Source organism: Hypanus sabinus, chromosome 16 (genome assembly GCF_030144855.1).
Source record: "Hypanus sabinus isolate sHypSab1 chromosome 16, sHypSab1.hap1, whole genome shotgun sequence".
NCBI lineage: Eukaryota > Metazoa > Chordata > Chondrichthyes > Myliobatiformes > Dasyatidae > Hypanus > Hypanus sabinus.
In genome coordinates, this window is record NC_082721.1 from 11103774 (window position 1) to 11130352 (window position 26579).

Sequence of the window (26579 nt, forward strand, 5' to 3'; positions counted from 1 at the left end):
CTTTATGACCCTATCTACCTGTGATGCCATTTTCAGTTAATTATGGACCCATATTCTCAGATCCATTTATTCTACAACACTCCTCAGCGCCCTCACTGTGTAAGACCTACCCAGGTTGGTCCTAACTGAAGTGCAAAACCTTACACTTGTCTGCACTAATTTTCATCTGCCATTTTTCCTGCTGGTCCAGATCTCACTGCAAGCTCTGATGGTCTTTCCCACTGTCCACTCCAATCCCAATATTGGTGTTATCTACAAATTTGCTGATCCAGTTAATCACAGACAGATCATTGATATAGATCACAAACAACAAAGGACCCAGCACTGATCCCTGTGGCCTCCAGTCATCTGCTACCACTCTGTGGGTCTCCCACAACGCCAATGTCTAATACAATATAAACACGAGGAAATCGGATTTCCTTGTGGAAATCTGCTGGAGACGAAGGGTCTCGGCCCGAAAAGTTGACAGTGCTTCTTCCTATAGATGCTGCCTGGCCTGCTGTGTCCCACCAGCATTGTGTGTGTGTTGCTCTAACACAATATACTACCTCACCTTGAATGCCAAGCGACTGAACCTCTCTGACTAACATCCTGTCAAATGCCTTGCTAAAGTCCATGTAGACAACATCCATTGCTTTGCCTTCATCAACTTTCCTGGTAATTGCCTCAAAAAACTCTATAACATTAGTTAGATACGACCTACCATGCACAAAGCCACGCTGATTATCCTTCAGCAGTCCCTGTCTATCCAAATACTCATTGATCCAGTCCCACAGAATACCTTCTAATAACTTTCCCGCTCCTGTTGTCAGGCTCATCGGCCTATATTGGAGTTGAGGCCTGACTGGAATATCCCCTGTGAAACCCAAACCGGCCAACTATGAGTAGGTATTGATGAACAAGGACCTTTTGATTCTACTGTCATACAGCACTTTCCAGCACTCTGCTAATGACTGAGAATTGGAATTATACCTTGCATCCAAAGCTAATGGAAAGACTTAATAAAAACTAAAACTATGGCAGCCTAGTGGTAGCAGAAGAGTGGACAGGATTTAAAGGAACACTGAAAAATCACTGTTTTAACAAATAAACAGAAAATCATTTTGTAGGTATAGAAAATAATGATGGGTATAGCTGGTTAAATGTAAGCAGGCTTTTTCCACTGAGGTTGGGTGGGACTAAAACCACAGGTCAGGGGTTAAGGGTGAAAGGTAAAAAGTTTAAGGGGAACATGAGGTAGAATTTCTTCACTCAGAGGGTGGAAAGAGCATGGAATGAGCTGCCAGCAGTGGATATGAGTCTCTTCAACATTTAAGAGAAGTTGGATAGGTACATGGTATGGAAGACTAGGGTCTGGATGCCGGTCGATGGGACTAGACGGATTAATGGTTTGGCACAGACTAGATGGGCTGAAAAGCCAGTTTTCTGTGCTGTAGTATTCTATTACTGTAAACAGTGTATTTTTAAATGAAAAGCAGTTGAATTGGACTTCTTACCGCACTTTGATTAGAAACAATACCCCAGCAACTGCAATTCACTTTGCTGAAACATTTTAACTACATGGTACAGGAAACAAATGCCACTATGATGATTGTATGCTCTAGCAGCAATTGTTTGGTGACAATAAAGTAAGTAAAGTAAAGCCTCAGCATGGCATTAAAATGTGATACTGACCCTGTGTGAAATGTAAAAGCCATCATTATCTCCAGTCAAGGTGAGGGACTTCTGATAAGCCTCTTCCCATGGCATGCCTCTATCCACACTTATCTACATAAAAAAGATAAATTCAAGGTAATTTATTTATAGTCGAGCCATTATTTCTGTGCGTTAAAGAGTTTGAAGGTTCTACCTGTGACCATGTGGGTTTCCTCCCACAGTCCAAAGACAATAAGGTTAGAATTAATGAATTGGGGGCATGCTATTTGGCACCGGAATCTTGATGGCACTTGCAGGCTGCCCAGCACAATCTTCACTGATTTGATTTGATGCAAACAACACATTTCACTGTGTTTCAATGTACACATGGCAAATAAAGCTGTTTGAATATTTTTATTTAAGTGGATCCACCTTCCAGTGTTAGTACAAGTAATTCTATGTCATTCAAGAGAGAAAGCTACAGGTGATATTCCAGATGTTAGTTATTTACAAGACGCCACTTTCAAAAAGATGTCATAGCCTGCTGGTTGTTACCTTTCTGAAACTGAATTGTTTGGCCCCCACACTGGTAAGAAGTAACCACAGAAAGTTAGGTGGAAAAGCTTCCTAACTTTAGTGATTACATTTATAATTAGAAACTAAGGCTAGTTCTCATGGTTCCCATAACTTTGATTACTGTTACAGAGAAATACAGAAAGCACAGAAAAGTAGAGCAGGATTAAGCCATCCAAACTCTACTACAGCATCTTGCTCCAGCTTTATCTGTCACATGCACATCAAAACATACAGTAAATTGCTTCATTTGCATCAAATCAAATCAGTGAGGACTGTGCCTGAGCAGCCCGAAAGTATCGCCACATCTCAGGTACCAGCACAGCATGCCTGTAATTCACTAACCCTAACCTGTACGTTTTTGGAACGTGGGAGGAAACGGCAGCACCCGGAGGAATCCCATTCGGGCACAAACTCCTACCAGATGGAAAATGAACCCCGATCGGTGAAAGCTCTGCTGTAAAGTGATGTGCTAAGTACTAAACTATTGTTCTGCCCTCATGTCCCTTCATCCCTCTAACTCTAATTTGTTCAGGAATATATTTAAGCATTTGCCTCAACAGCTCAGTAGTAAAAATTCTACATGTTCTTCACTCAATGGCATAAGTAATCTCAAACAGCTCGGCTTACATAGCAGATCTGATTTAATTTATGGAATTTTTTTCAAATGCCCTATAGCTAAGACCTTCAAATCAGAAAAATGGCCTTTGTTTATAAGATCAACAGAAGAATGATTTACCTTATAAAGAACCACTTGCCCATCCTGTGGATGTCCAGGTGTAAGGAATACTTCTTGTCGTTCCTCATAGATCTCTTCCACACCCGGAGCTAGATCTGATCAATTGGGAAAACAATATTCAATAAGAGTAGAGTCGTAGAGTTACGCTGCACAGAAAGGGCCCTTCAGCTAAAATAAACCAGGCCAACCAACGTTCCCGTTTAAGCTAGTCCTATTTACAAAGGTTTGGCCCATAACCTTCTAAACCTTCCCAATCGATGTACCTGTCCAACCATCTTTTAAAAGTTATCAAACCATCTGCTTCAATCACTTCCTCCAGCAGCTCATTCCTAGATACCACCCTTGTTTACAAAAAAAACTCTCAAGTTCCTAATAAATCTCCGTCTCACCTTAAACCTATGCCCTCTAGTTCTTAATACCCCAACACTAGGGAAAAAGATTATGTATTCATCTCATCTGTCCCACAAGTATAAAAAACATAGTCTCCTACACTCTATGTAATAAAGTTGTAGCAAGTCCATCCTTTTCCTATATTGCAGTATTCCTTGAGCATTTGACAATAAGCTTGACCTTGACTTTGTATTCAATGTGCTAAGGGAATTAAATCAATGGGTGCTATTGAAATCTCCAAGTATTATTTGAAAATGTTTTTCTACGAGTTCTGTCTGCAGCTATATATTGAAGGCAAGGAGAACAGAGTCTGAAAAATTGGTCTTGATTGTAACTGCCTCAGTGGTCTCTGCTTCCTTCAGCTGCTGCTGAACTTTGGTGATGAACCTGCTATAATTTGAACACCCAAGAGACATTGATGGTTCTTGAATTTTCCAGCACATCTCATTGGTCAGAGCATCTCATTAGCTTTCAGGGAGCCATGAGAGACTAGGCAGAACAGAGATGATCCAATACTCCTGCTCAGATTAGTGACAGGAAACCATATTTAGCAAAATTGTGTTAATACACTATTGAATTGAAAAGCTTTTTAAGGAAGATCAAAACTTAACATGTCTCCGGGTGGAAATGGCTTATACATGGGGCATAATTTTAAGGTGACTGGAGGAAAACATACAGGAGATGTCAGAATTAAGTTCTTTATTCAATGACGGGTGAGTGCATAGAATGTCCTGCCAGGGTGCTGGTAGATACATTGGAGACATTTAAGAAACTCTTGGATAGGCCCAAGGATGATAGAAAAATGGAGGTCTATATAGGGGGAAAGAGTTAGATGGATCTTAAAGAGTAGGTTAAATGGTTGGCATAACATTGTGGGTTGAAGGGCCTGTTCTATGCTCTAATGTTCTATATTCTTAAAACTGTACATTTGTCGGCACCACGGAAATACATCTTGAGTGGCTTTTGGCCACCCTTTTGCAGACCACTGCTCAAGCAGTGCCAGACATGATGTACAACTAAACTAAACTTGCACAGTGAAGCTCTGGCCATTTGTACATTATTTCAATGACAATCCTACAATCAAGCACTGAAATAATGCACTGCTAACCCAAGATGCCTGAAATCCATTTCAAGCAGACACTTCTAACACCGAAAAGTTATCCGTTTCCAGTCTATTGACCAGTATAATTTCAGTTGAATTACTGAATCTCTAACATATACATACTACTATTTTCATGAGAGAAAATGATTCAAGCAAACAGAATTAGAGTTGGTAGAGGAGTGCCAGAGACAGGGGTGAAGGGCACAATGCACACCCATAGAGGAGGGGTGTAGAGGTTTTGCTGGCTGCTCGCTCTGCAGAACCTACTCTCTCCTAGGCAAAATGAGGACTGCAAAGAGAAGAGCCATCCGGACTGTCACAGAGGCTGCTGAGTGAACAATTGATCAAGAAGTGTGACCCAGGATCAATGCTGCTGGGACACAAGCCAGGCCTTTATCAAGCCTGGGCGAGGGTGTCTGATGGTGAAAGGCCCAAAACACCCAATGACCACAGGTTACATCACTGATGTGTCCCAGCACATCTGAGGATGTACCTCAGTATCAAGATAGATGCAACATGTATAGATAAATAACTTTTTTCCAACTTGTCATGACATATGAATGTACAGTGTTATGTGTGCTGAACAAACCAGACGGAAATGGGGTCCAGAGCTCCCCCCCCGGGGAACTATGCTGCTAATGAGAGAGAGAGAGGAAGAACAGAGGTAGAGGCATCTGCTACAGATATGAGAGAGAGGGAGAGGGAGAGGGAGAGGGGGAGAGAGAGAGAGAGAGAGGGAGAGGGAGAGGGAGAGGGGGGGGAGAGAGAGAGAGAGAGAGAGGAATGGTTTATGTATTATGGCTTCTTCACTGATTACTTACCTTTTGCTACAAGGACACTTCTTTGCTCATTAACATTCTTGCTGAGACAGCAGGGAGTGGACTAGTTTGATGGACATGGTCATGCTGAGTTGATGGATGGCTGATACCCCGTCAGTGGGGTTAAAAGACGGGTCTGGGGAGACACCCACAGACGCACCAGTGGACACTGAAAGAGTGTTGTGCACCCACAGGAAGGTGGGGGCCTGAAGGATCGGTTCAGGAGAATCGGTCTGGAGCACGGTGGATGAAGGCAGACCGGTGGGGACTTGTGTGTGTGTCCACCCTTGCCTGCGTGACAAGTCCATCACTGAAGAACGGTCTAGCCTGGTACAGAAGGGTCATAATCGGTGACTCCAACGGTACAACGGAACAAGGCGACGACAGAAGGTTTGCCTGCTGCAGCTGCTCATCTCTCGCTCTCTCTCTCCAACATTGCGACACAACTACCTCAGCACCAACTGAACTGAACTCTATATTCTTTTACGACAATTCATTTACCCCCTAGACTTTGATAGAGCTTGTTTTTTTTACTGTTGATTCTTATTCCTACACTTCTGTATTTATTATTGCTAACCTGTTTTATATGTATATTCGCATTTTTGATACTGTATTGTTTAGTTTACTAATAAACACCTTTAGTTTCAGTACCACCAGACTCCAACGTATGTCCTTTTCTGCTGGTCTGTTAACCCAGTTACAGGGTACGTAATAAAAGTATGAAAAAAAGATAATCTAAGGTAAAAATCTGATGTTAATAAACTGCTTACTCATACCTAGAATTCCCATGTCATATTTTCCTTCTTTTTTGTCCTTCTCAATAAGAAAATCAAACGTGTCGGTAAAATATTGAAAAAGTGCATTTTGCTTGTGAACCTCGAGACCAAGAATCCGATTCAGGAACTTTGAGATGCTGCAGTCTGAAACACAAAAATAAAACTCCCTTTAACACACCTTCATTATTGATTACTTATCGTCTTCTTTTGATAAAACACGAATACAGCAACCTTGTTTTGAAACTGGCCTGTACAGGGGTCAGATGAATCTCCCAGATTATCTGGGAGCATTTCAGAGTTCAGGTTTATTCCATTGTTGCCTGGAAACGGAGGGAAAAATAGGGAAGTTTACAAAAGGGAAGGCTATGACAACAAGGAGAGAGGAGGAGGGGCTGGGGTATGGAGAAAGCTTTAGATTGGTTAGAAGCAGTTATTTCTTAATGACTTGAGAGAATTAGCTCTTGACATTTCATAACACAATGCTTATTCACGCATTAGCTCCAGTAACTGTTTCCCATCTGCTTAATATTTAACTTTTTCAGATAAAGAACAGCAAACCAAAACTTATTACACCATAGTTCAAATCTTCTTTCTTGGCAATCTGCATCAACTCTAACACATCAGACAGATTTTATAGAAAGGATTTAAGTGTGAAATATAGCATTATTACACATTCGATATCATTTATTTATTTCTCACCTTTTTCCACATTTACATATCCATAGCGGTTTTCTTTGCAGAATATTCCAACAGCCATCAATCCCATCCTCATGTCTGCAAAAGATATATGATAGATCTGTTGGCTGAATATCTTATTTTACAGCACATTTTATGTTATAAACATATAAAGGTGATATGTCAACAGTACAGCACAGGAGCAGGCCCACAGCCCACAATAGCTGCACCATACATGATGCTGAATTAAGCTAATTCTCTTCTGCCTATACATAACCTATATCTCTCTGTATTCATGTGTTTAAGAGCCTCGTAAATGCCAATGTTGTATCTGCTGCCACCACTCACTCTGGCAGCCTGCTCCAGGTACCCATCACTTTCTGTGTACAAAATTTGTCTCACGTATCTCTGATAAACTTTTCCTTTCTAACTTAAATGTATGTCCCACAAAATTATTCTAATTTATAAATACAGCTGCATTAAACAAACATGTTTCTAAATACATTTTCAACACTACAAAACTTGTCATTCATTGTTTTTGTATGTGTATAGATGGTCCCTGTTACATGCAGATCACAGACTAGTATTTTACCTTCGATGAAAGTATTAGGGCCTCCAACATAATCAGGTGGTGGTTGTACTTCGCTTTCAACCTGACCTAATATGGTTTTAATAACTTTATCCAATGCCTTAGTTCCATACTGCAAAGAAAGAAAAATATAAATCAGTGAAAAAAAGATTCAAGATTAAATTGTAAATACACAGTGGTTAGGTGTTTTAAACATTATACATCGAGCATCAATTTGAAATGAAAAATGCTATGTAATATTTCAAGTTAGGCAGTTGGTTTAATATATTTTCAGCTTTCTTCTGCTTGTATCCTCCTACATCAAGCCTCAACTCTTCTTAAAAAAAAATGGTGTAGTTTTCATAATGGAGAGACTGCTGCAGAAGATCAGGCAATAACAGTAGAGAGACAAACAGTTTTTAGAATGGCCAATGACCCTTCATTGTTCTCTGTCTCTCTCTCTCTCTGCAGATAGTGCCCCACCTTTTGAATTATCTCCAGCATTTTCCATCTCAGTTTCTGCTTTCCAATAAATCACTTTTTATTTGATTTTCGTGCATTAATGGTTGTCTGAATACAAAGGTAACCTATTCTGAGGTCTTTTTAATTGCTGTTTGTAATGCAGCTACTACATCAGTGATAGCAGCTCAAGTTAACCCTCGGATTCCCCTCCTGCCTTATTCTTTGCACATACTCAGACCTTCATCGAATGGAGTAGCATGCTAGCACAGCAGCTAGCATAATGCTACTACAACACCAGTGACCTGGGTTCAATTCCCTCTGCTGCATATAAGGAGTTTGCACCTTCTCCCCGTAACCACAAGGGTTTACTTTGGGTGCTCCAGCTTCCTCCCACAGTGCAAAGACATGCAGACATACAGGTTAGCAGGTTACTTGGTCACAGGGTTGTAATAAGATGAAGCAGACTCATTACAGGCTGGAATTTTCAACCTGAAAATTGGACTGTCCATTTTCCTTCACTCAGTTCCCCTTTACTTTCGGATTCGGCTAGATTTCATAACCTTGAAAATACTTACCTATGAGCAAGAGTTTCTTTTTGGATAGCTGCGCCACCACACTGACTTGGACAGTACATTTTGCTGCACAGTCTGCATCTGCGTCACTATCACAGATGAAGACAAGGAAGATATCCGAGTGTGGAGCATCCACAGGCTGAGATAGTGGTTACATTAAGAACCTGCTGTGGTCCTGCAGATGTAACTTTACTTCACTTAGCAGCAGGTGGGCACACCGATTTGTATGGACAGCATTATATAAATGCCAGCTTGTTGCTGTTCTTGGACATCTACCGCAGCAAGATACTTAGAACCTCACACAATCCAGGAATTGCTGGGTGGGAAATGTAAAATGGGAGGTGGCTAGAGAACTACAAGCATTAAACTGTTGTTACAATATAAATGGATGACACCAGGGTACTATTTTAAAATATGTGCAAAGCTGTCTAGATGAGACCTTTACTGAAACCCCACTGTCAATTTTGCCTGGTGTTAATTTCATTCCTTTACCTCACTATTACAGATCTTCAATTATTTTCCTTCTTTTCAAACCCACTTACCCAGCCTCAACACTTGTTTAAAGCTTGCCACATCTCGTAACATTTTCAAGTTCAGATGAAAGACCAACAATAAATACTAGTTTTGTTTGTACCTTCACAAATGCTGCCCAACTTGAGTATTTCGAGTATTTATGTTGCTAAAAGGATACCGCACATGTGGCTTTAACATGTACCCGTGTTTTTTTTCTGCATGATATCTTGATTTCACACTCACTATAGGATGGCGGGATGGAGATATGTCTGTACCAAAGGAGGTGCAAGGTGCTCCTTCCCTGCGCCAGCCCGCAGGTCACCCTTGGGGAAGTTGTGGCACCTGCTTAGACCCTGATCAGGGTCACGTGAAGCCATGGGAGTAGGCGCTAGATGGTCACGTGAGCAACTGGCGCATATCATGTCCTGGTTATGTAACCACTGACGTCAGGCAGACAATCTCTGAAGAGTATAGTTAATGGCTGGGTCACCTGTCTTGTAAAGACACTGCCCAGAACAAGGCAATTACAAGCCACTCCTGTAGAAAAATTTGCCAAGAATAAGCATGGTCACGGAGACCATGATGGCCCACATTATACCACGTGGCACATAATGAATGAACAATATCCAAACAACTCTGCAACACGTAGCTAATTTTAATTTTTGGCTGGCTCTTTTTCCACACGTTCTCTGAGTTAAGTAAATAATGGCAGTGAAATGAAGATGTTACCTTGTTATCAAAGTTATATTTGCTGAGGTCTCTGGATTCTGTTGCCCTCCGATCACCATGAGTTAAAGCACCCTGTGGAAGGAACAGGATTACAATTCTAAGACAGTTGCAAACAACTTTGCATTCTAAGCAATATTAATGATATATTACTTTTTGAACTGTTAAGCTTCTACATTCCAAATTTTTGAACAAATTGCTAAGATATTGCACATCATCGTAGTAGTTGAACATATTTTTTTTAAGGGTCTCTGATGTATGGATCAAATGGCATCAAATTTTTCGCAACCAATGGCATGAAGAGCTCCCTCTTGAGTTATCCAATTGCATATCCAGATGGTATGGAGCCTTTTGCAGTCATGGAATTATACGCTCAGCGGCCACTTTTTAAGTATATCTACTCATTAATGCAAATATCTAATGAGCTAATCATGTGCAGGAACTCAATGCATAAAAGCATGCAGATATGATCAAGAGGTTCAGTTATTATTCAGACTAAACATCAGAATTGGGAAGAAATGTAATCTAATGACTTTGATAGTAGAATGATTGTTGGTGCCAGATGGGATGGTTTGAATATCACAGAAACTGCTGATCTTGTGGGATTTTAGTGCATAAAATATCTAGAGATTAAAGAGAATGGTGTTGAAAAACAAAAAAAAACAATCTGTGTGTGAAAATGTCTTGTTAATGAGAGAGTTCAGAGGAGAATGGCCAGACTTGTTCAAGCTGACAGAAAGGCAACAGTAACCAAAGAAGAAAAATAATATTACCAGACTCTCTAATCGCTTTGCAACAATGGAGGCAAATCTCCTTTCGCCTGCAAGTTCAGAGATAAGAAATATATATTCTGGAGCGGATACTTGATTTGACCTGTGAGTACGACCTGGAGAAGAGAACATAAACCAACTTTATGCAAGAATCAAAGTGCAAGTTGCACTGATATTTCAGGGAACACAAATTGTTTCAAAGGTTAGTATTTGCTACAAGGTAATTCACATTTGCTTACTAATGCCACAAGATTATATCTTTCTGTGAGTGATGTCAGCACGCAGCAGAACAAAGAGAACTGAATGTTTGGCAGAGAGTAGCTGGACAGCCTACTGCTCATTGTTATGCTCTTTAAACCAGAAATTATTATTGCTTGACAACAGAAAGACAAATATTCTAGATCCAACAAGATGGAATAAAAATTTTGCTTTGTGTTTGTTTACACCAGAAAGGAAAATAGAATAAACAATGAGTTTGAATGTCAGGGTTGAAATGAGGTTCACGAAAATGATTCCAGGATTGAATAGCTTGTCATAAGAAGAGTGTTTGATGGCTCTGGGCCTGTATTCACTGTAATTCAAAAGAATGAGGAGTGACCTCAATGAAACCTATCGAATGGTGAAAGGCCTTGATAGAGTATATGTAGAGAGGATGTTTCCTATGGTGGGAGATTCTAAGACCAGACGACACAGCCTCAGAATAAAGGGGCGTCCTTTTAGAACAGGGGTGAGGAGGAATTTTTTTAGCCAGAGAGTGGTGAATCTGTGGATTCTTTGCCATAGGTGGCTGTGGAGGCCAAATTTTTATGTAAGGCAGAGGTTAAGAGATTCTTGATTGGTCAGGTCATGAAGGGATATGGGGAGAAGGTAGGAAATTGGGGTTGAGAGGAAAGTTGGATCAACCATGGTGGAATAGTAGAGAAGACTTGATGGGCCACATGGCCTAGTTCTGCTTCTGTATCTTACGGTCTTATGGTTGTAACTACTGTCCTCTGACTTACAGTTAACTTTTGTCTTGGAAAGCTTTTAACCCTAGATATCTTACCATTTTAAATGAATCTTTAACGCGAAGTGTTACTTAGCAGTTGGCTACAAGGTTAATCAATCCTATTTCAGAAAAAAGCTACTGCTTTTTAACTATAAATAATAAAAAAAATAGTTCTAATTACCTTGCACTTGCTATTGCTAAAGATAGCCAAGTTTTAGCAACACTTACCAAACTGTTGAATAGCGCGATCTGCACTCCAAGGCAATTCCAAGGTCATATGTATTCTCCTTCGTTGGTTCTTCATTCTTTTGTCAGCCTGCAGTGAAATTCCTGAACTAGCTGCTTCAGAGATGATAGCTACCAACTTGACAGATAAAAAAAAGTGTTACTTTTCTCAGAAGAATCGTATCAATTATTATTAATGTATGGAGTAACTTATCCATACTAGCAACATTACCAAGACTATCTACAGACTATATGACCGGGCAGTTGGATATGATCCCAAAGAACAGGTTGAGGCAAGATCAGCAGGCTGGTCTTCTGAAAGCAGATTTCCTACACTATACTGGTCAGATGAGAGAGATGGTCAAAGTTTCGAGTCCAGTTATTTCATTATTTTATTGCTGATGACAGTTACTTTGACATCTGCTTTCAAAGACCTTTCCTTTGCTCCGCAGAAAATAGGAAAGCTGTAGGTTTTAGACAGTTTTATATGGGTAGAGTGTCAGTGGGGGGAGGTCTCAAGCTTGAACAGTGAGAGGACGGGGGCGTTCAAGAGTTGGTGAGTGGGCCCTGAGGTGTGGTGGATTGGCGAGGAGGAGTGGTCAGTCAAGGGTGATTATTTTACCAGAGGGGAAGAGGATCCTACACGAGGTCTGGAAAATCCAAAAAAGCAAAACAAAAACTGCAGTAAAGCAGAAAATGCTGGAAACATTTAGATGATAAGGCAGATTCTGTTGAAAGAGAAACAGTTAATGTTTCGTTAGAACTGCAAAAGGCAGTGCAGAGGTTAGTGCAATTATTTTACATCGCTATTGTAAGGAATTTGCATGCTCTCACGACGGTGTGGATTTCCATCACGTGCTCTGATTTCCTCCCAATTTCCATACACCTACAGCTAGGGTTAATAGGTTTATGGGGATGCTTTGTTAGTGTCGGAAGCGTTGCAACACTCGCGGGCTCCCCAGTACAGTCCTCACTGATTTGATTCAAACTCTGCTGGATGTTTTTATGTGCATGTAACAAATAAAGCGAATTGGTAATCTTTAAAACTACTTAGTTTTACCTGCATTGAGAAACTTGTAACCATAAGTTTCTTTACAATTATTTTTCTAACAAAATGTTATATACTGACTAAAGCACTAAAGATTGTGGTATCTAAAGGATTTTCTAAACAACTATCTGATGTTATTCAAGCAGGTTTAGGAGTAGGTTCCTTTTCACCATGACATTCAATGTGCATTTATTTACTGATATACACGCTGTGGCCACTTTATTAGGTACAGCAGCGGAACCTGGTGTGGTCTTCTGCTGCTGTAGACCATGAACTTCAAGGTTTGATATGTTGTACATTTAGAGATGCTCTTCTGTACACCACTGTTGTAACGTGTGGTTATTTCAGTTACTGTCGTCTGCTTGCCAGCTTAAACCAGTCTGGCCATTCTCTGCTGAACTCTCTCATTAACAACGTGTTTATGCCCACAAAACCGCCACAGACTGGATGTTTTTATTTGTTTTTCGCAACATTGTCTGTAAACTTTAGAGATTGTTGTATGTGAAAATTCCAAGAGATCACCAGTTTCTGAAATACTCAAACCACCCTATCTGGCACCAACAATCATTGCACAGTCAAAGTCACTTAGATCACATTTCTTTTCCATTCTGGCGTTTGGTCTGAACATCTGAACCTCCTGACCATGTCTGCATGCTTACACAGGGTTGCTGCCACGTGACTGGCTGAGCAGGTATTTGCATTAATGAGGTGTACCTCATAAAGTGCCCTATGAGTATATAAAGAATAAACCTACCTTATCCCCAGCCATAAATCGCTCCTTCTCCTTCAAATTTACATGGTCAATGGACAAGTTTTGCTCTGCTCTGGACTCATAGCAAACGGAGCCATCTGACTTGCGAACAACACGCCCCTTTCTTCCAGTCATCTATTAAAATTAATGATTTAAGGATACAAAAGAAATGTTAATACAACCACATACTCACAGAATACATGTGCACTTGATGAAACATCACCAGAGATTAGAAAGGGGGAATGAAACTGCCTAGACTGCTCCACGGATTGTTGGCGCAGACATAAAAGCAAATGGCTTTCTGTTCCCTAATGATCGTATGATTATCACTGAAAATGTCTTTCTCCTGCTCCAGCAAAGTATTAACCCAAATCTACCAGCACCTCCTGTTGTAGCCATATCCAGCTTCCATACCTATCATTTTGAGGATTCAATTTTGGACTCTCTCCACCTATAAAAGCTAAGTCAAACTGATGATAATTTGTTTCTTCATCTAATACCCCTACAGCCAGGAAAGAATTGCAAAATGGTTGCAAACTTTTATATTCAGAATACCATAAAAGTGGGTCTTTACAAAAAAATTATTCAAAAACATGTGCTGATTTAATTTTATTACATTATATACACATTATGTTTCAACCTCTTTAAATAACATCAGTTGTGTGCGCTTGTGTCAAAAGGCAGGATTTTTGTCATTGATAGTTCGCAAGAAATAAGGAGTAAGATAATTCAGAACTGTTTTGCTTAGTGCGGTTTCAAGCAATCAGGCTTGCAGATGTGAGAAACAGCCAGCAGTGAAAATAAAACGATTTGACTACTTCAACAACTCAGAAACTCTAGAAAGTTTGAAGGTATCAACAATCATCTGGAATGTTGCAATTAAAATCTTTTAAGAGACTCTCTGTTAGGTACATGGAGCTTAGAAAAATAGAGGGCTATGCGCTGGGGAAATTCTAGGCAGCTTCTGGAGTAGGTTACATGGCTGGCACAACATTGTGGACTGAGGGGCCTGTAATGTGCTGTAGATTTCTATGTTCTATGTTTAAAATGAAGGTTTGGAGGATACAATTGTTGACAGCATTGTATGAATGCAGTCCATTATCTGCAATAGGTGTCTGCACTGATTTTGTTCATTTACTATCAAAAGAATACGACACAGAGGACTTCCTCCATCGATATGTATTAGGAACTAATACAGAGTTTTACACTAGTGCAGTAATATTGGTAGTGTTCTAATTTCTTTATTTTATTTAAATACATAATTTGTTACTCAGTTTGTCTTTTTTATACCTTTTTAACTATTTCCTTGAAACTTTGGCGAACTGGGGCAATTGCTTAATTGGGCCAAAAATGTACTGCTCCTGATGTGTCCCAATTAACTGGAGTCCCACTGTATACATTCTGTTAACCAATTGTCAAAATAGCATTACCATTCCTCTGGATAGTACTGATTAACTATAGATTTAAGAGGTATTTGTAAACGGTCTAGATCAGGGGTTCCCAATCTGAGATCCGTTGACCCCTTGCTTAATAGTATTAGTCCATGGCATATATAAAAAAAATTGGGAGCCCCTGGTATAGGCAGTGAATACTAGCCTGCTGGTTTACTGTGATGGACTTGTGGCCTAACTTAAAGCTATCCTTTTGTAACAGGATATTACCAGAGGGTGATCAGGAATAGGAGGATGAAAACCATTTCCTCCTCCCAAGTAGATCAACAGAGATCTCGTTGTTGTTGTTGTTGTGTACAGCACTACATATTCCTGGCACCATACCAAGTAATCACTTTACGCACAATGCCAGCAGGAAAGAAAATGAAAGTAAACTGAGACATGAAAAGTATTGCAAAATTACCTCAGCCACAAGCTCAGGTCCACCAAACAAGTCAATCAGTTCATCCAGTGTATTTAGAGGTAGTTCTTTTCCTAGTACTTCCACCTTTGCCAGCAGATCTCCTTTCATTTTTTCTACAAATTCTAGTGTTGCTGCTAATGAAACATAATTCATCAATTAAGACTGTGCACGATCACTAGTAACTTTTTAAAAAACTTGACGTTAATCTTGCTCAAATAGCAGCATTCGGGAAATTGCATTCTATAAATAAGGATGGCGTGGTAGCTTACAGTCAGCACAATCGCTTTAGAGCACTAGCAATCACTGATTGGGGTTTGATTCCCGCTGCTGTCACTAAGTAGTTCCCAAGAAGTGTGGGCTTCCTCTGGTTGTTCTGGCTTCTTCCAAAGGCATACAGATTATGGTTATTAAATTGTGAGCATACTATGTTGGCACTGGAAGCATGGTGACACTTGTAGACTGTCCCCTGCACATCCTCTGAGGTGGTTGCTAGTACAAAACGATGTAAAATCTACATGGTCCAATGTATGACAATTAAAGCTAATCTTTAGATAAAAAATGGGTAAGAAATTACCAGAATTTATTTTGTCAAAAACTGATACTGGAGTTGGAGACAAAAAACTAACAATAAAAAGGTATGCAGTGATATCTATTAACACTGAGCTATCAAAGACAACACTTGAGTTTACAATATTTCTGTAACTATTTCCTGAATTTTGATAATTCTCTTTAAGATCAATAAAAATGCAATTTGTTTAGCGTACTCCTGTGTAAATCAAGCACTAGTCTGGAGTAAGGATAGTGTCAGACCAATGTTGGTTTTCATGGTGCTTCAGAGAAATGAAGGCAACTTCTACCCCAGTGAATGTGACTTGTGGCAGGAATTTCCAGGCTAGGCATTTCACTGCTACCAGCTTGGTGGTACATTGGTGGCTCAACACTGTATACTGTATACTGACCCAGTAAAAAGCTGAGATGGCATCAAAAGGGTCTAGGCTTGGTTTATGACTAACCTTCCCCCCGCCCCCCCCCATCCCAATAGTGACTAACTTAGAAAGTGACAACTCCTTTAACTAAAGAGTTATTTCTATTCTTTCCCATGAGGTGCTGGTTATATCAAACGACCACAATACAGCTTTTCTGTTAGGAGAGGAGGAGGATTAGATGTATCATTACAAGATGATAAGAGACATAGATATAGTGGACAGACAGATTTTTTTTTTCCCAGGGAAGAAGGGGGCATAACATTTAGGTGTATGAAGGAAAGTATAGGGGAGATGGCAGAAATATTTTTTTATATAAAGAAGTAGTTCATGGAATGAGCTTCCAGAGGTGGTGGTAAAAGCAGATATATTGGGGACATTCTAGAAGTTCTTAGATAGGCACATGGATGATCGAAAAATGGAGAGCTATGTGGGAGGGAAGGGGTAGACTGATCTCAAAAGTAGGCTAAAGAACTGGCACACCATTGTGGGCCAAAAGGTTTGTACTGTGTGTATTGTTTCATGTCTGATGTGCCCTCTTGGGATAGACAGCGCAGAAAATGGGCTATGATAAACGTAAATTCAGGTTATCTTATGATCTTGCAGATTTTGGTTAGGAGTTAGTGCTGGAGGCAATGGAAGGATAATCCCAGCACCCACACTGGACTCAAATGATCATCTTCCCCCAACTCCCCCAGAATTTCTAGAAGTGCAACTGTTTTCAGTTGAAAGAGGTTTTCTGGTTTTCGAGCAAAATTCTGTTGATTAACTTGCCTGCCTGAAACATACAATTAAATCAAACCAATCTTTTTAACACTGCTACTCCTTTGAAGTAAATGAATTCAGAGTGCTCGGTGATTATTTTTAATATTCAGTAACTTCATATTTTCTTTCACTTTATACTTGACATGCTGTACATTAGATCTCAACTGAAATAGGTGTGATGAACTTCCAGTGCTGCTTGGCTGATTAAAGTATTAACTTGGCAAAGTATTCCCTTCTCCTGTTCCAGCAGATAACCACCTGCCCTTAATCTCCCGGCATTACACAGAACATAAGTTCAAAATCAAGGACGTGGACCATACTCGACTAATCATTTCTATGATTCATTCCTTTAAAATGATCGCAGTAGGTGGTACCTTTTTCTGTAGATAGAAAACCATTTAAGGGAGGATCCATAGGAATGACATCAGTCTCTTCAGATATCTCTATGGCAGATGCAGGTGATGAGTTTAAATCACTGTCAGTCTCAAGGTCAGAATCACAGCTGCTGTCATCGCTACTTTTTGACAAGTAGACACAATCTTGAACACTTCTAACTTGTTTCGAGGGCCGGCCTCGTTGCTTTCCTGTGGGAAAATATTTAAGGTAATAGTTTATTGACAATGCAGTGCAAAATTCTTACTTAACAGAAACAGAAGAGCATTTAACTAAAACACTACTGGAACTCCATTACTGATCTATTCATTATCCTTTCCATTCTACAATGAACTCAAAAGCTCACATGAGAAAATCTGCAGGTGCTGGAAATCCAAAGCAACACACACAAAATGCCACAGGAACTCAGCATTCTATAAAAAGAGTAAACAGTCAATGTTTTTGGCTGAGACCCTTCATCGGATCTGGTGAAGGATCTCGGCCTGAAACGCTGACTGTTTACCCTTCTCCACAAATACTGCCAGGCCGGCTGGGTTCCTCCAGCATTTTGTGTGTGTTGCTTTGGCTTTCCAGCATCTTTAAATTTTCTCATGTTTGTAATATTTCTGAGTTCTGTAAGATTTTTAGCTTAAAGGACAGTGTAAAAGTGTAAAGTCTACAAAATTAGAAAAGAGAGGAATATACAATAAACATAAGCTTATTTGAAATTTTCTATTTATAAAGAATATCTCAGAGAAATTTTTAGTTACTTTAAAGCAAAAGGAACTTAAATGGCCAATTTACTAAATTTAACAGTGATGTGGTTGAGTTGGCCCCTTCGATTTGGCAAAAGAGCTACTCAGTTACCTTTAAGAGTAGAAAGTATCAGCAAGAAAATAAATAATATATTATTTAAATTTTACTAGAAAAACTATTAACGGTATAGTGTGATTACTGTATTTGGACTTTGAACACATTTTACTGAACTGAAATTTTGTAGTACATTAGAGGATTATCCATAAAGGTTTTCTCCTTTAAGTAATGACCTTCTCTTTTCAGTAAGTTAGGTCATAAATTTGTAGGCTGTCCTGAGTATTTTGAGCAGATATTGCTTTGATAACTTGTATGTATATCCAACATAGATAATGATACTGTTACAAATAATTATAAGATTATTTATAATCATACTGAAACTAATTTGAGAAGTTGTTCATGTGATATCAGCCCTTCCACTTTCAGGTCAGGGATGGTGTAGGAAGTGTACCTAGAAGAGAATGTAAATTTATTGCAGTGAGGCTGGGGTACAGAGAAGATCAGAGGAAAGGGCTGAACTACGACCAGATGCTTGGGGGGGGGGGTGGGGGTGAAGGGGGGAGAGGGAGAGAGGGGGGTGGAGGAGGGGAGAGAGTGGGGGGGCAGGGGGAGAGAGGGAGAGGCAGAGAGGAGGGAGGGAGAGGGCAGGCAGGAGGGAGGGAAGACGGCCAGCAGGAGGGAGGGAAGAGGGCCAGCAGGACAGAGGGCCGAGGAGGGAGGGAGAGGGCAGAGAGGAAGAGGAAGAGGAAGCGTATGCTGTGATTTATCATGAGGGGAGTCTCCAACTGACCCAATTCACTTAATTTTCAAAGGATAGTAATTTAAAAACAGGAAATGCATAAAATCTCCATTCTGCAATGTTAAACTCCTTTCTTTTTTCATGGATATGCTCTGAATTGAGTTTTTTCTAATCTTACTTCTGATACAGAAGCAGATATATTGCTCCATATTTTATTTCTTCAATGTAGTTCAAGACTGTTCTGGTACTTTGGAGATAAACAGGGTCCCTCACCCCCCACCCCCCAGATTGTGTGTAGCTAAGATTCTGTACATTCACAGGCCTGGACAGACATTCAAAAGTGAGTGTTGAATGCTACTATGACATCAGAATTTAAATTCAATTCAATAATAATTTTTAAAAAAGCAAAAATTTCAAATCTGCTAGTTATAACCTCAAAAAAAAATCCAGGAGAATTGTCAAAGATAACTTCTTTGCACAAAACTATGTTAACGCTGTTTGAGAAAACATTGAATCCAAGATCCCTATTTCTACTTTGTTAATAATGGATGTTAATGATGTCATTACTGAACATTTAGTGCTCTAGAGGGTTTTCTGGTGGGGAAAGTTCTGAGAAATTTCAAGGTAGCAAAATGCAGACTATTCTGGGAAGCATCACATTTCTGATAATAGTTCTTGAGCTGAAAAGCGAGCTGAAAAGCAAGCTGAAGTTCCAGCCACACCTTCCCCTACAGGAATATAAAAAGCCAGAAGAAAGACAGTACTCCACTTCTATTTGTCCCAAACTGGTGGAAATCAGACTGTTTTCACTCTCATCAGCATCAATAACTATGTCACTGGAAAATAAGCTGTGAAACATGCTAATGAGTAGAACATAAATTTCATAATCTGTGTTTTTGCATATTAATAGTCATCTTTATCTGTAATAATATCTTACGTTTCCTTTTTATTCCAGCTCCCTTTTCTTTCTTTCGCTTTGTTGAAGGAAAGTGCTTCTGAATTAGTGACTTAAAGACGCCTCTGCAAGTAAAATACAAAAGTTAATCCTGGCACAAATTTTACATTGAAATTTGATTTATTAAATTTATACTGTATACCAGTGCAATAGCACATACAAAATAAAGTTAAGGTGAAAAATATAAACTGTCACATAAAACACAATGTAAAAGTTCTATCCTTCCTCACAAATTCTACAGTTGAGAGTGACCATCTATGCACATCTATGAAATTCACAACTCTACAACTCGCATTCTCAGTATTCATTGCTTTTTCTTTTTCTTTTGTATTTGCACAGTCTGTTGTCTTTTGCACATTGGTTGTTTGACTCTGTTGTGTGCAGTTTTCATTGATTCTATTTTGTTTCTTTCTATAGGTGTTTTGTGGAGAGTGCATTGACTGGTTACATTATGGCCTGGTATGGGAACACCAATGCTTATGAACAGAAAATCCTGCAAAAATTAGTGGATTCAGCCCAGTACAACATGGGTAAAACCCTCCCACCCCTTGAGCACATCTACATGAAACATTGTCATAGTAAAGCAGCATCCATCATCAAAGATCCTCACCACCCAGGCCAGGCTCTTTTCTTGCTGCTGCCATCAGGTAGAATGTACAAGTGCCTCAGGACTCACACCATTGCACAGGAGATGTACAAAGATGTTGCCTGGATTGGAGGGCATACCTTATGAGAATAGGTTGAGTGTACTTGGCCTTTTCTCCTTGGAGAAATGGAGGATGGTAGGTGACCTGATAGAGGTGTATAAGATAATGAGGGGCATTGATCATGTGGATAGCCTGAGGCTTTTTCCCCAGTGCCAAAATGGCTAATACGAGGGGGGCATAGCTTTAAGGTGCTTGGAAATAGGTACCGAGGAGATGTCAGGGGCAAGTTTTTCCACACGGAGAGTGGTGGGTGCATGGAATGCACTGTTGGCAGTGGTGGTGGAAGCGGATACAATTCCTTTTAAGCACCTCTTAGATAGGTACTTGGAGCTTAGAAAAATAGGGGGCTATGTGCTAGGGAGATTCTAGGCAGTCTCAAGAGTAGGTTACATGGTCGGCACAACATTGTGGGCTGAAGAGTCTGTAATATGCTGTAAATTTCTATGTTCTATGTTCATAGGTTCAAGAACAGTTACTACCCCTCAACCAGCAGGCTCTTGAACAAGAGAGGATAACTACACTCATCTATTGAGATAGTCTCATAACAAATTATCTCATTTTATCTTATTATTTCATACACTTGTTATTGTTATTTATTTATATTTTAATTTGCACAGTTTATTGTCTTCTATGCTCTACTTGATCTCTCATTGGCTGCAGTTACTATTCAATAGATTTGCTATGAATGCCTGCAAGAAAATGAATCTCAGGGTAGTCTATGGTGACACATGTACTTCGATAATAAATTTATTTGAACTTTGAACAAAGGAGACTAGCTAACAGAACAAGTTTCCTTTAGCTGAGTTGTAAACATAATATATCCATGTGCCCGATTCAAAGCATTATTGTTTTTACATCTGAGATGACGCGTATTCATCTTCTATGTGGCTCAAACTCAGAATCTTATATAACACAGCTGTCTACTTGAGAGCTATGCTATTGCTTGTGTTGTTCTGTGAACACTGGTCATGCTATGTTAGCTCTGCAATGTAGGGCAACACTTGTGGGCTGTCCCCAGTATGTCTTTGGATTACATTGGCTTTTAACACAAATGAACCATTTCACTGTGTATGATAAATGAATAGATGTGAATCTGATTTGGTTCAGAGGTTAATTTCTGGCACATCATTGTTATAACTATGCTCTATAACTTTTATGTGCAGTGACACTTCATTGATACAGTTATTCACTTATATATTACGTGGGCATCATTGGCATATTCAGCAGTTAATGTCAATAATTGCCCTTACAGAATAACTTTGGCCCTTCTGAAATGCTACTCCCAGTACCTCTGGGTGGCGAGTTCTACACTTACACCCAATGACAATGAAGGAGTAGCAACATCATTCTGAGTCAGATTGCTACATCATTTGTTGGAATTCTTACCCTTGGTGATGCATCTGTTCATTCCATTCAGTGACCTTACTAGTGATGGAGACCGCAGGTCTGCACGGTGCAGTCAGAGCAGCCTGGCAATGAACTATGATGTGTTTATGGTTGATACATACAGCAGTCCTGGTGCTATGGCAGTGTAGGGAGTAAACACTTAGAACAATTGCTGACAATTGAGCTACTTTGCCTGGGGTGGCGTTTAGCCTCTGTGATGTTTGGAACTTCACTTATCCAGACAAGTCAAAGTTACACAGAATGGAAAGAGGCCCTTCAGCCCAACTCATCTATGCCTATTTAATTCAGCTAGTACTATTTGTCAATGTTTGGCTCATATCCCTCTAAATATTTTCTATCCATGCACCTATCTAAGTGATTTGTAGATGTTGCAATAGCACCCGTCTCCATTTCCTCTAGTAGTTTGTTCCAACAGGCACCATCCCCTGTGTGAAAAACCTGCCCCTCAGGTCACTTTTAAATCTTTCCCATCTCTCCTAAAACCTACGAACTCTAGGTTTAAACCTCTCTACCCTGCGAAGACCAACCATTTACACAATCTGTGGCACTCAGTTTTATAAAACTCCACTCAGCCTCCATCATTCCAGGAAAAATAGCCGATCCAGTCTTTCCTCTTAACTTGAGACCACCATTCGTAGTAACAGCCTTGTGAATCTTGTAAAAAGTCTTCTATCAAAGCCCAGATTTATGGTTTAGGGATGGTGGAAAGTCTCTGGGGGGGTACAAAGTGAGCTGCCTGCTGAGAGACATCCATCTCCTGATCTGCGTCTTGAGCATCAGAATTTATGTGGCTGTTTCATTTAAGTTTCAGGGGACTCCCTCAATGTTTATAATGAGGAACAGTGAAAGCAAATATCACTGGATGTAAAGAGTAAATGGTTAGACTCTGTATGATATGGTTATTGCCTGGCACAAACGGAACAATAGTGACAAAACCCATCTTTTAGTTTTGGTTTGATGCCCATTCAACCATCTCAGAGCACAGCATGTATTTTTACAACCTCATGTCTTCAAGTGGAAGATCCATAAAAACCTTGTAAACAGATTTTTGTCCACCTTAACTTTCAGTATATGAGGATTCAAAATAATTTTTGTTTAAAAAATGTCTTTTAATTCCACCCCCCTTTCATCTTTATAACAATGTAATTTTCTGGAAACTGGCAAGCAATCATCACAGACTTCCTGATTCAGCTAGTGAGTGACTTTGAAAGGCTGCCTGTGAAGTAGCTGCATAACTGACTGATTTTGTTCTTGCTCCATATTCGCTCACATACTCTGTTAAGCAGGAGCATCACTGGATGATGAGCAGAAATTGCCAAATGACAAATGTTCAAGCATACTCCAGAGCTTTGAAGCTGATAACTGTTCACATCGCTGATCTGTATAATATTAGGAAACTCATTTTGAAGAAGAATCAAACCTGACTTTCTTGGTCCATGTATCACATTACTTAGTAAATATAGGACAATCAATTCTAAGAATTCTAAGGAAACTCTTAAGAACTTTAAAAGTACTCAAAGGTCACAGTTATTTCTAATCATGTTAGCTTAAACATTCAGATCTATTTATATAAATATTATTGCAAAGATCAGTGTTAGTTACATGTTAGTATATATAACTGCAAGTTCCACTGGAGTTTCACTGTGGCTAAACTAAACATTTTATCTTAAATCAACATTAAGCAAATTCTGTGCAATAAAAAAATACAACAGGAGAAGAACTGGCAATTCTTCAATTTCCATGGATATAATATGATTAAATGACGGAGTAAAGAAAACAATTTCTTTTAAAACTTTTGGCAAAATTGTCTTTGCATTTTATGTAAGCATACTGTAACACAGACCACAAAGGTTTCACAATGCCCATCAAGTATGAGATCGCTGGGTTAAGATGATACCCAAGTTCAAATCTCCGATTACTTTTATTTTTTATTTAACAGGACATAATATTCTATATGTGCTTGTACATGTGAGGACTGGGTCTTAAAGCCTTGTGTTGACTAGGTGTTGGGGGCTGGTTGATATACATACACATACTCACTGTCGTATTTTTACTGATATTCTTTATGGGTTTATTGACTTGTATGCATCAAGCCATGACATCACAGGGGATAGGTGGGTGTTGGGACTCATATTATGTGGTGATCGCGTGTGAGAGAGACTGCTGGTAATGCGTCTTTGCACCTTGACCCCGTAGTTACACTGTCTCATTTGGCTGTATTCATGTATGATTAAGTGACAATTAAACTTGAACTGAATTGTTTTGTATATTCTAGTCTTCTTGAAATGAATGCTAACATTGCATTTGCCTTCCTCACCACCAACTCAACCTGCAAGTTAACCTTTAGGAAATCCTGCAAGAGGGCTCCTAAGTCCCTTTGTACCTCAGAATTTTGAATTTTTTGCCCGTTTAGAAAATAGTCTATGCTTTTGTTATTTCTACCAAAGTGCATGACCATCCACTTTCCAACACCGCATTCCATCTGTCACTTTTTTGCTCATTCTCATAATCTGTCCAAGTCCTCTGCAGATTCCCTGCTTCCTCATCACTACCAGCCCCTCCAGCTATTTTCATAAACTTGGCCACAAAGCCATCAATTCCATCATCAAAATCAATGACAAATAACATAAAAAGTGGTCTCAACAGCGACACCTGCAGAATACCACTAGGCATTGGCAGCCAACCAGAAAAGTTTCCCTTTATTTCCACTCTCTGTGTCCTGCCAATCAGCCAATCCTCTATCCATGCTAGTATCTTTCCTGTTATACCACAGGCCCTTATATTGTTAAGCAGCCTCATGTGCAGCTCCTTGTCAAAGGCCTTCTAAAAATCTAAGTACACAACATCTACCAATTCTCCTTTGTCTATCCTGCTTGTTATTTCCTCAAAGAATTCCAACAAATTTGACAGGTAATATTTTCCCTTAACCATGCTGACTTTGGCCTTTCTTGTCATGTGCCTCCAAGTACCCTGAAACCTCATCACTCCAATATCCTCCCAACCACTGAGGTCAGGCTAACTGGCCTATAATTTCCTTTTCCTGCCTCCCTTCTTTCTTGAACAGTGGAGTGTCATTTGCAATTTTCCAATCCTCCAGAACTATGGCAACATCTAATGATCCTTTAAAGATCATTATTAATGCCTAAGTAATCTTTTCAGCTTCCCAAGCAGCTTCTCCACAGTAACAGTGATTGCATTCACTTCTGCCCCTTGATACTCTGGAACTTCTGGCATACAGCTAGTGCCTTCCACTGTGAAGATGGATGCAAAATACTTAGTTTGTTAATTTGCCATTTCCATGTCCCCATTTCTATCTCTCCAGTGTCATTTTCCAGCGGTCCAATATCTATCCTTTCCTCTTATCTACCCCTTTATATACAGTACCATGCAATAGTCTTAGGCACATGTTAAAAAAGAGTACTGTGAAGTGAAGATGCTTTCAAAAATAATAAAATCAAAAATTTTTTAGTATCAAAAATATAGCAGTAAAAAGGAGAGTAGTAAACAGTATAAAAAAAAAACTAAGTGAAACCAGTATTTGGTGTCACTACCCTTTGCCGTTAAAATTACATCAATTCTCTTAGGAACATCGACATGTAGTTTTGTAAGAAAGTCCGCTGGTACATTGTTCCAAGCGTCTTGGAGAACTAGACACAGTTCTTCTGCAGACTTTGGCTGTCTTGCTTGCTTCTGTCTCTCCTTTATATCTTAGACTGCCTCAATAATGTTAAGATCAGTGCTCTGTGGAGGTCCTATCATTTGAAACCATATAAAAATCTAGGGTGCCTAAGACTGTTGTACAGTATGTTATCTGACAAAACTTTTGATATTCCCTTTGATATTATTAGCTAGGTTACCCTGATATTTTAATCTTTTCCCTCGTCATGGCATTTTATTTGCCTTCTATCAGTTTATAAAAGCTTCCCAATCCTCTAGCCCCATTCATTTTGCTCTATTGCTTTTATGTTGACTTTGACTTCGCTTGACACTCAAGGTTGCGACATCCTGACTGTTGCGGTTTCTGAACTCTACCAGGATTCTGCATCCTCTGACCCTATTTCTGAGGATTTGATTTCATTTTATACCAACAGAGACACTCCACACGCCCTGCCGATCTTCCTGTCATTTTCATATAATGTGCATCCTTGGATGTTAAGCTCCCAATTATGATCTCCTTTCAGCCATGATTCAGTGATGTCCACAACTTCATACCTGCCAATGTCTAAATGTGCTACAAGATTATGTCACAATACATAATCTTGTAGCACAGTTAGACATTGGCATATATTCCATATACTGTGTACATTCAGTCCTGTATTTGTCACCCTTTTTGATTTTGTCCCCAGATTACGCTGCACCTCATCACTGACTGAAATTTTGCCCTATCATCTGCCTGTTCTTCTTGACACTCCTGCTGCACAAGGCATCCAGCTGTATACTAAATGTCCCATTTTCAGCCCTATCACTCAGTTTCCCAGCCCCTCCCAAATTATTTTAAACCATCCCCAAAAACTCTAGCAAACCTGCCCACAAAGATATTGGTGCTGTTCAGGGTCAGGTCATATCTTCACCAGAAGAGATCCCAGTGATCCAGAAATCTGAAATCCTCCCCCCACCACCGCATCAGTTCCTCAGCCACGTATTCATCTGCCA

The 26579-nt window shown here is 39.7% G+C and overlaps 1 protein-coding gene across 6 annotated transcripts in view; it reads right to left on the bottom strand.

Moving 5' to 3' along the window:
• Positions 1–26579, bottom strand: part of LOC132406011 (protein strawberry notch homolog 2-like) — a 168508-nt gene that overhangs the window by 10805 nt on the left and 131124 nt on the right. For 5 of the 6 annotated variants that reach the window (XM_059991132.1, XM_059991134.1, XM_059991133.1 and 2 more), the window contains 12 exons: positions 19795–19877; positions 17308–17517; positions 15186–15319; positions 13335–13466; positions 11536–11671; positions 10323–10435; positions 9553–9624; positions 7301–7409; positions 6733–6807; positions 6034–6177; positions 2948–3042; positions 1675–1767 (listed from right to left, as the gene is read on the bottom strand). In XM_059991132.1, the coding sequence (XP_059847115.1) occupies positions 1675–1767; positions 2948–3042; positions 6034–6177; positions 6733–6807; positions 7301–7409; positions 9553–9624; positions 10323–10435; positions 11536–11671; positions 13335–13466; positions 15186–15319; positions 17308–17517; positions 19795–19877 (1396 nt within the window). The remainder of the gene's footprint in view (positions 1–1674; positions 1768–2947; positions 3043–6033; positions 6178–6732; positions 6808–7300; positions 7410–9552; positions 9625–10322; positions 10436–11535; positions 11672–13334; positions 13467–15185; positions 15320–17307; positions 17518–19794; positions 19878–26579) is intronic. The other variant, XM_059991136.1, reaches the window with a different exon arrangement.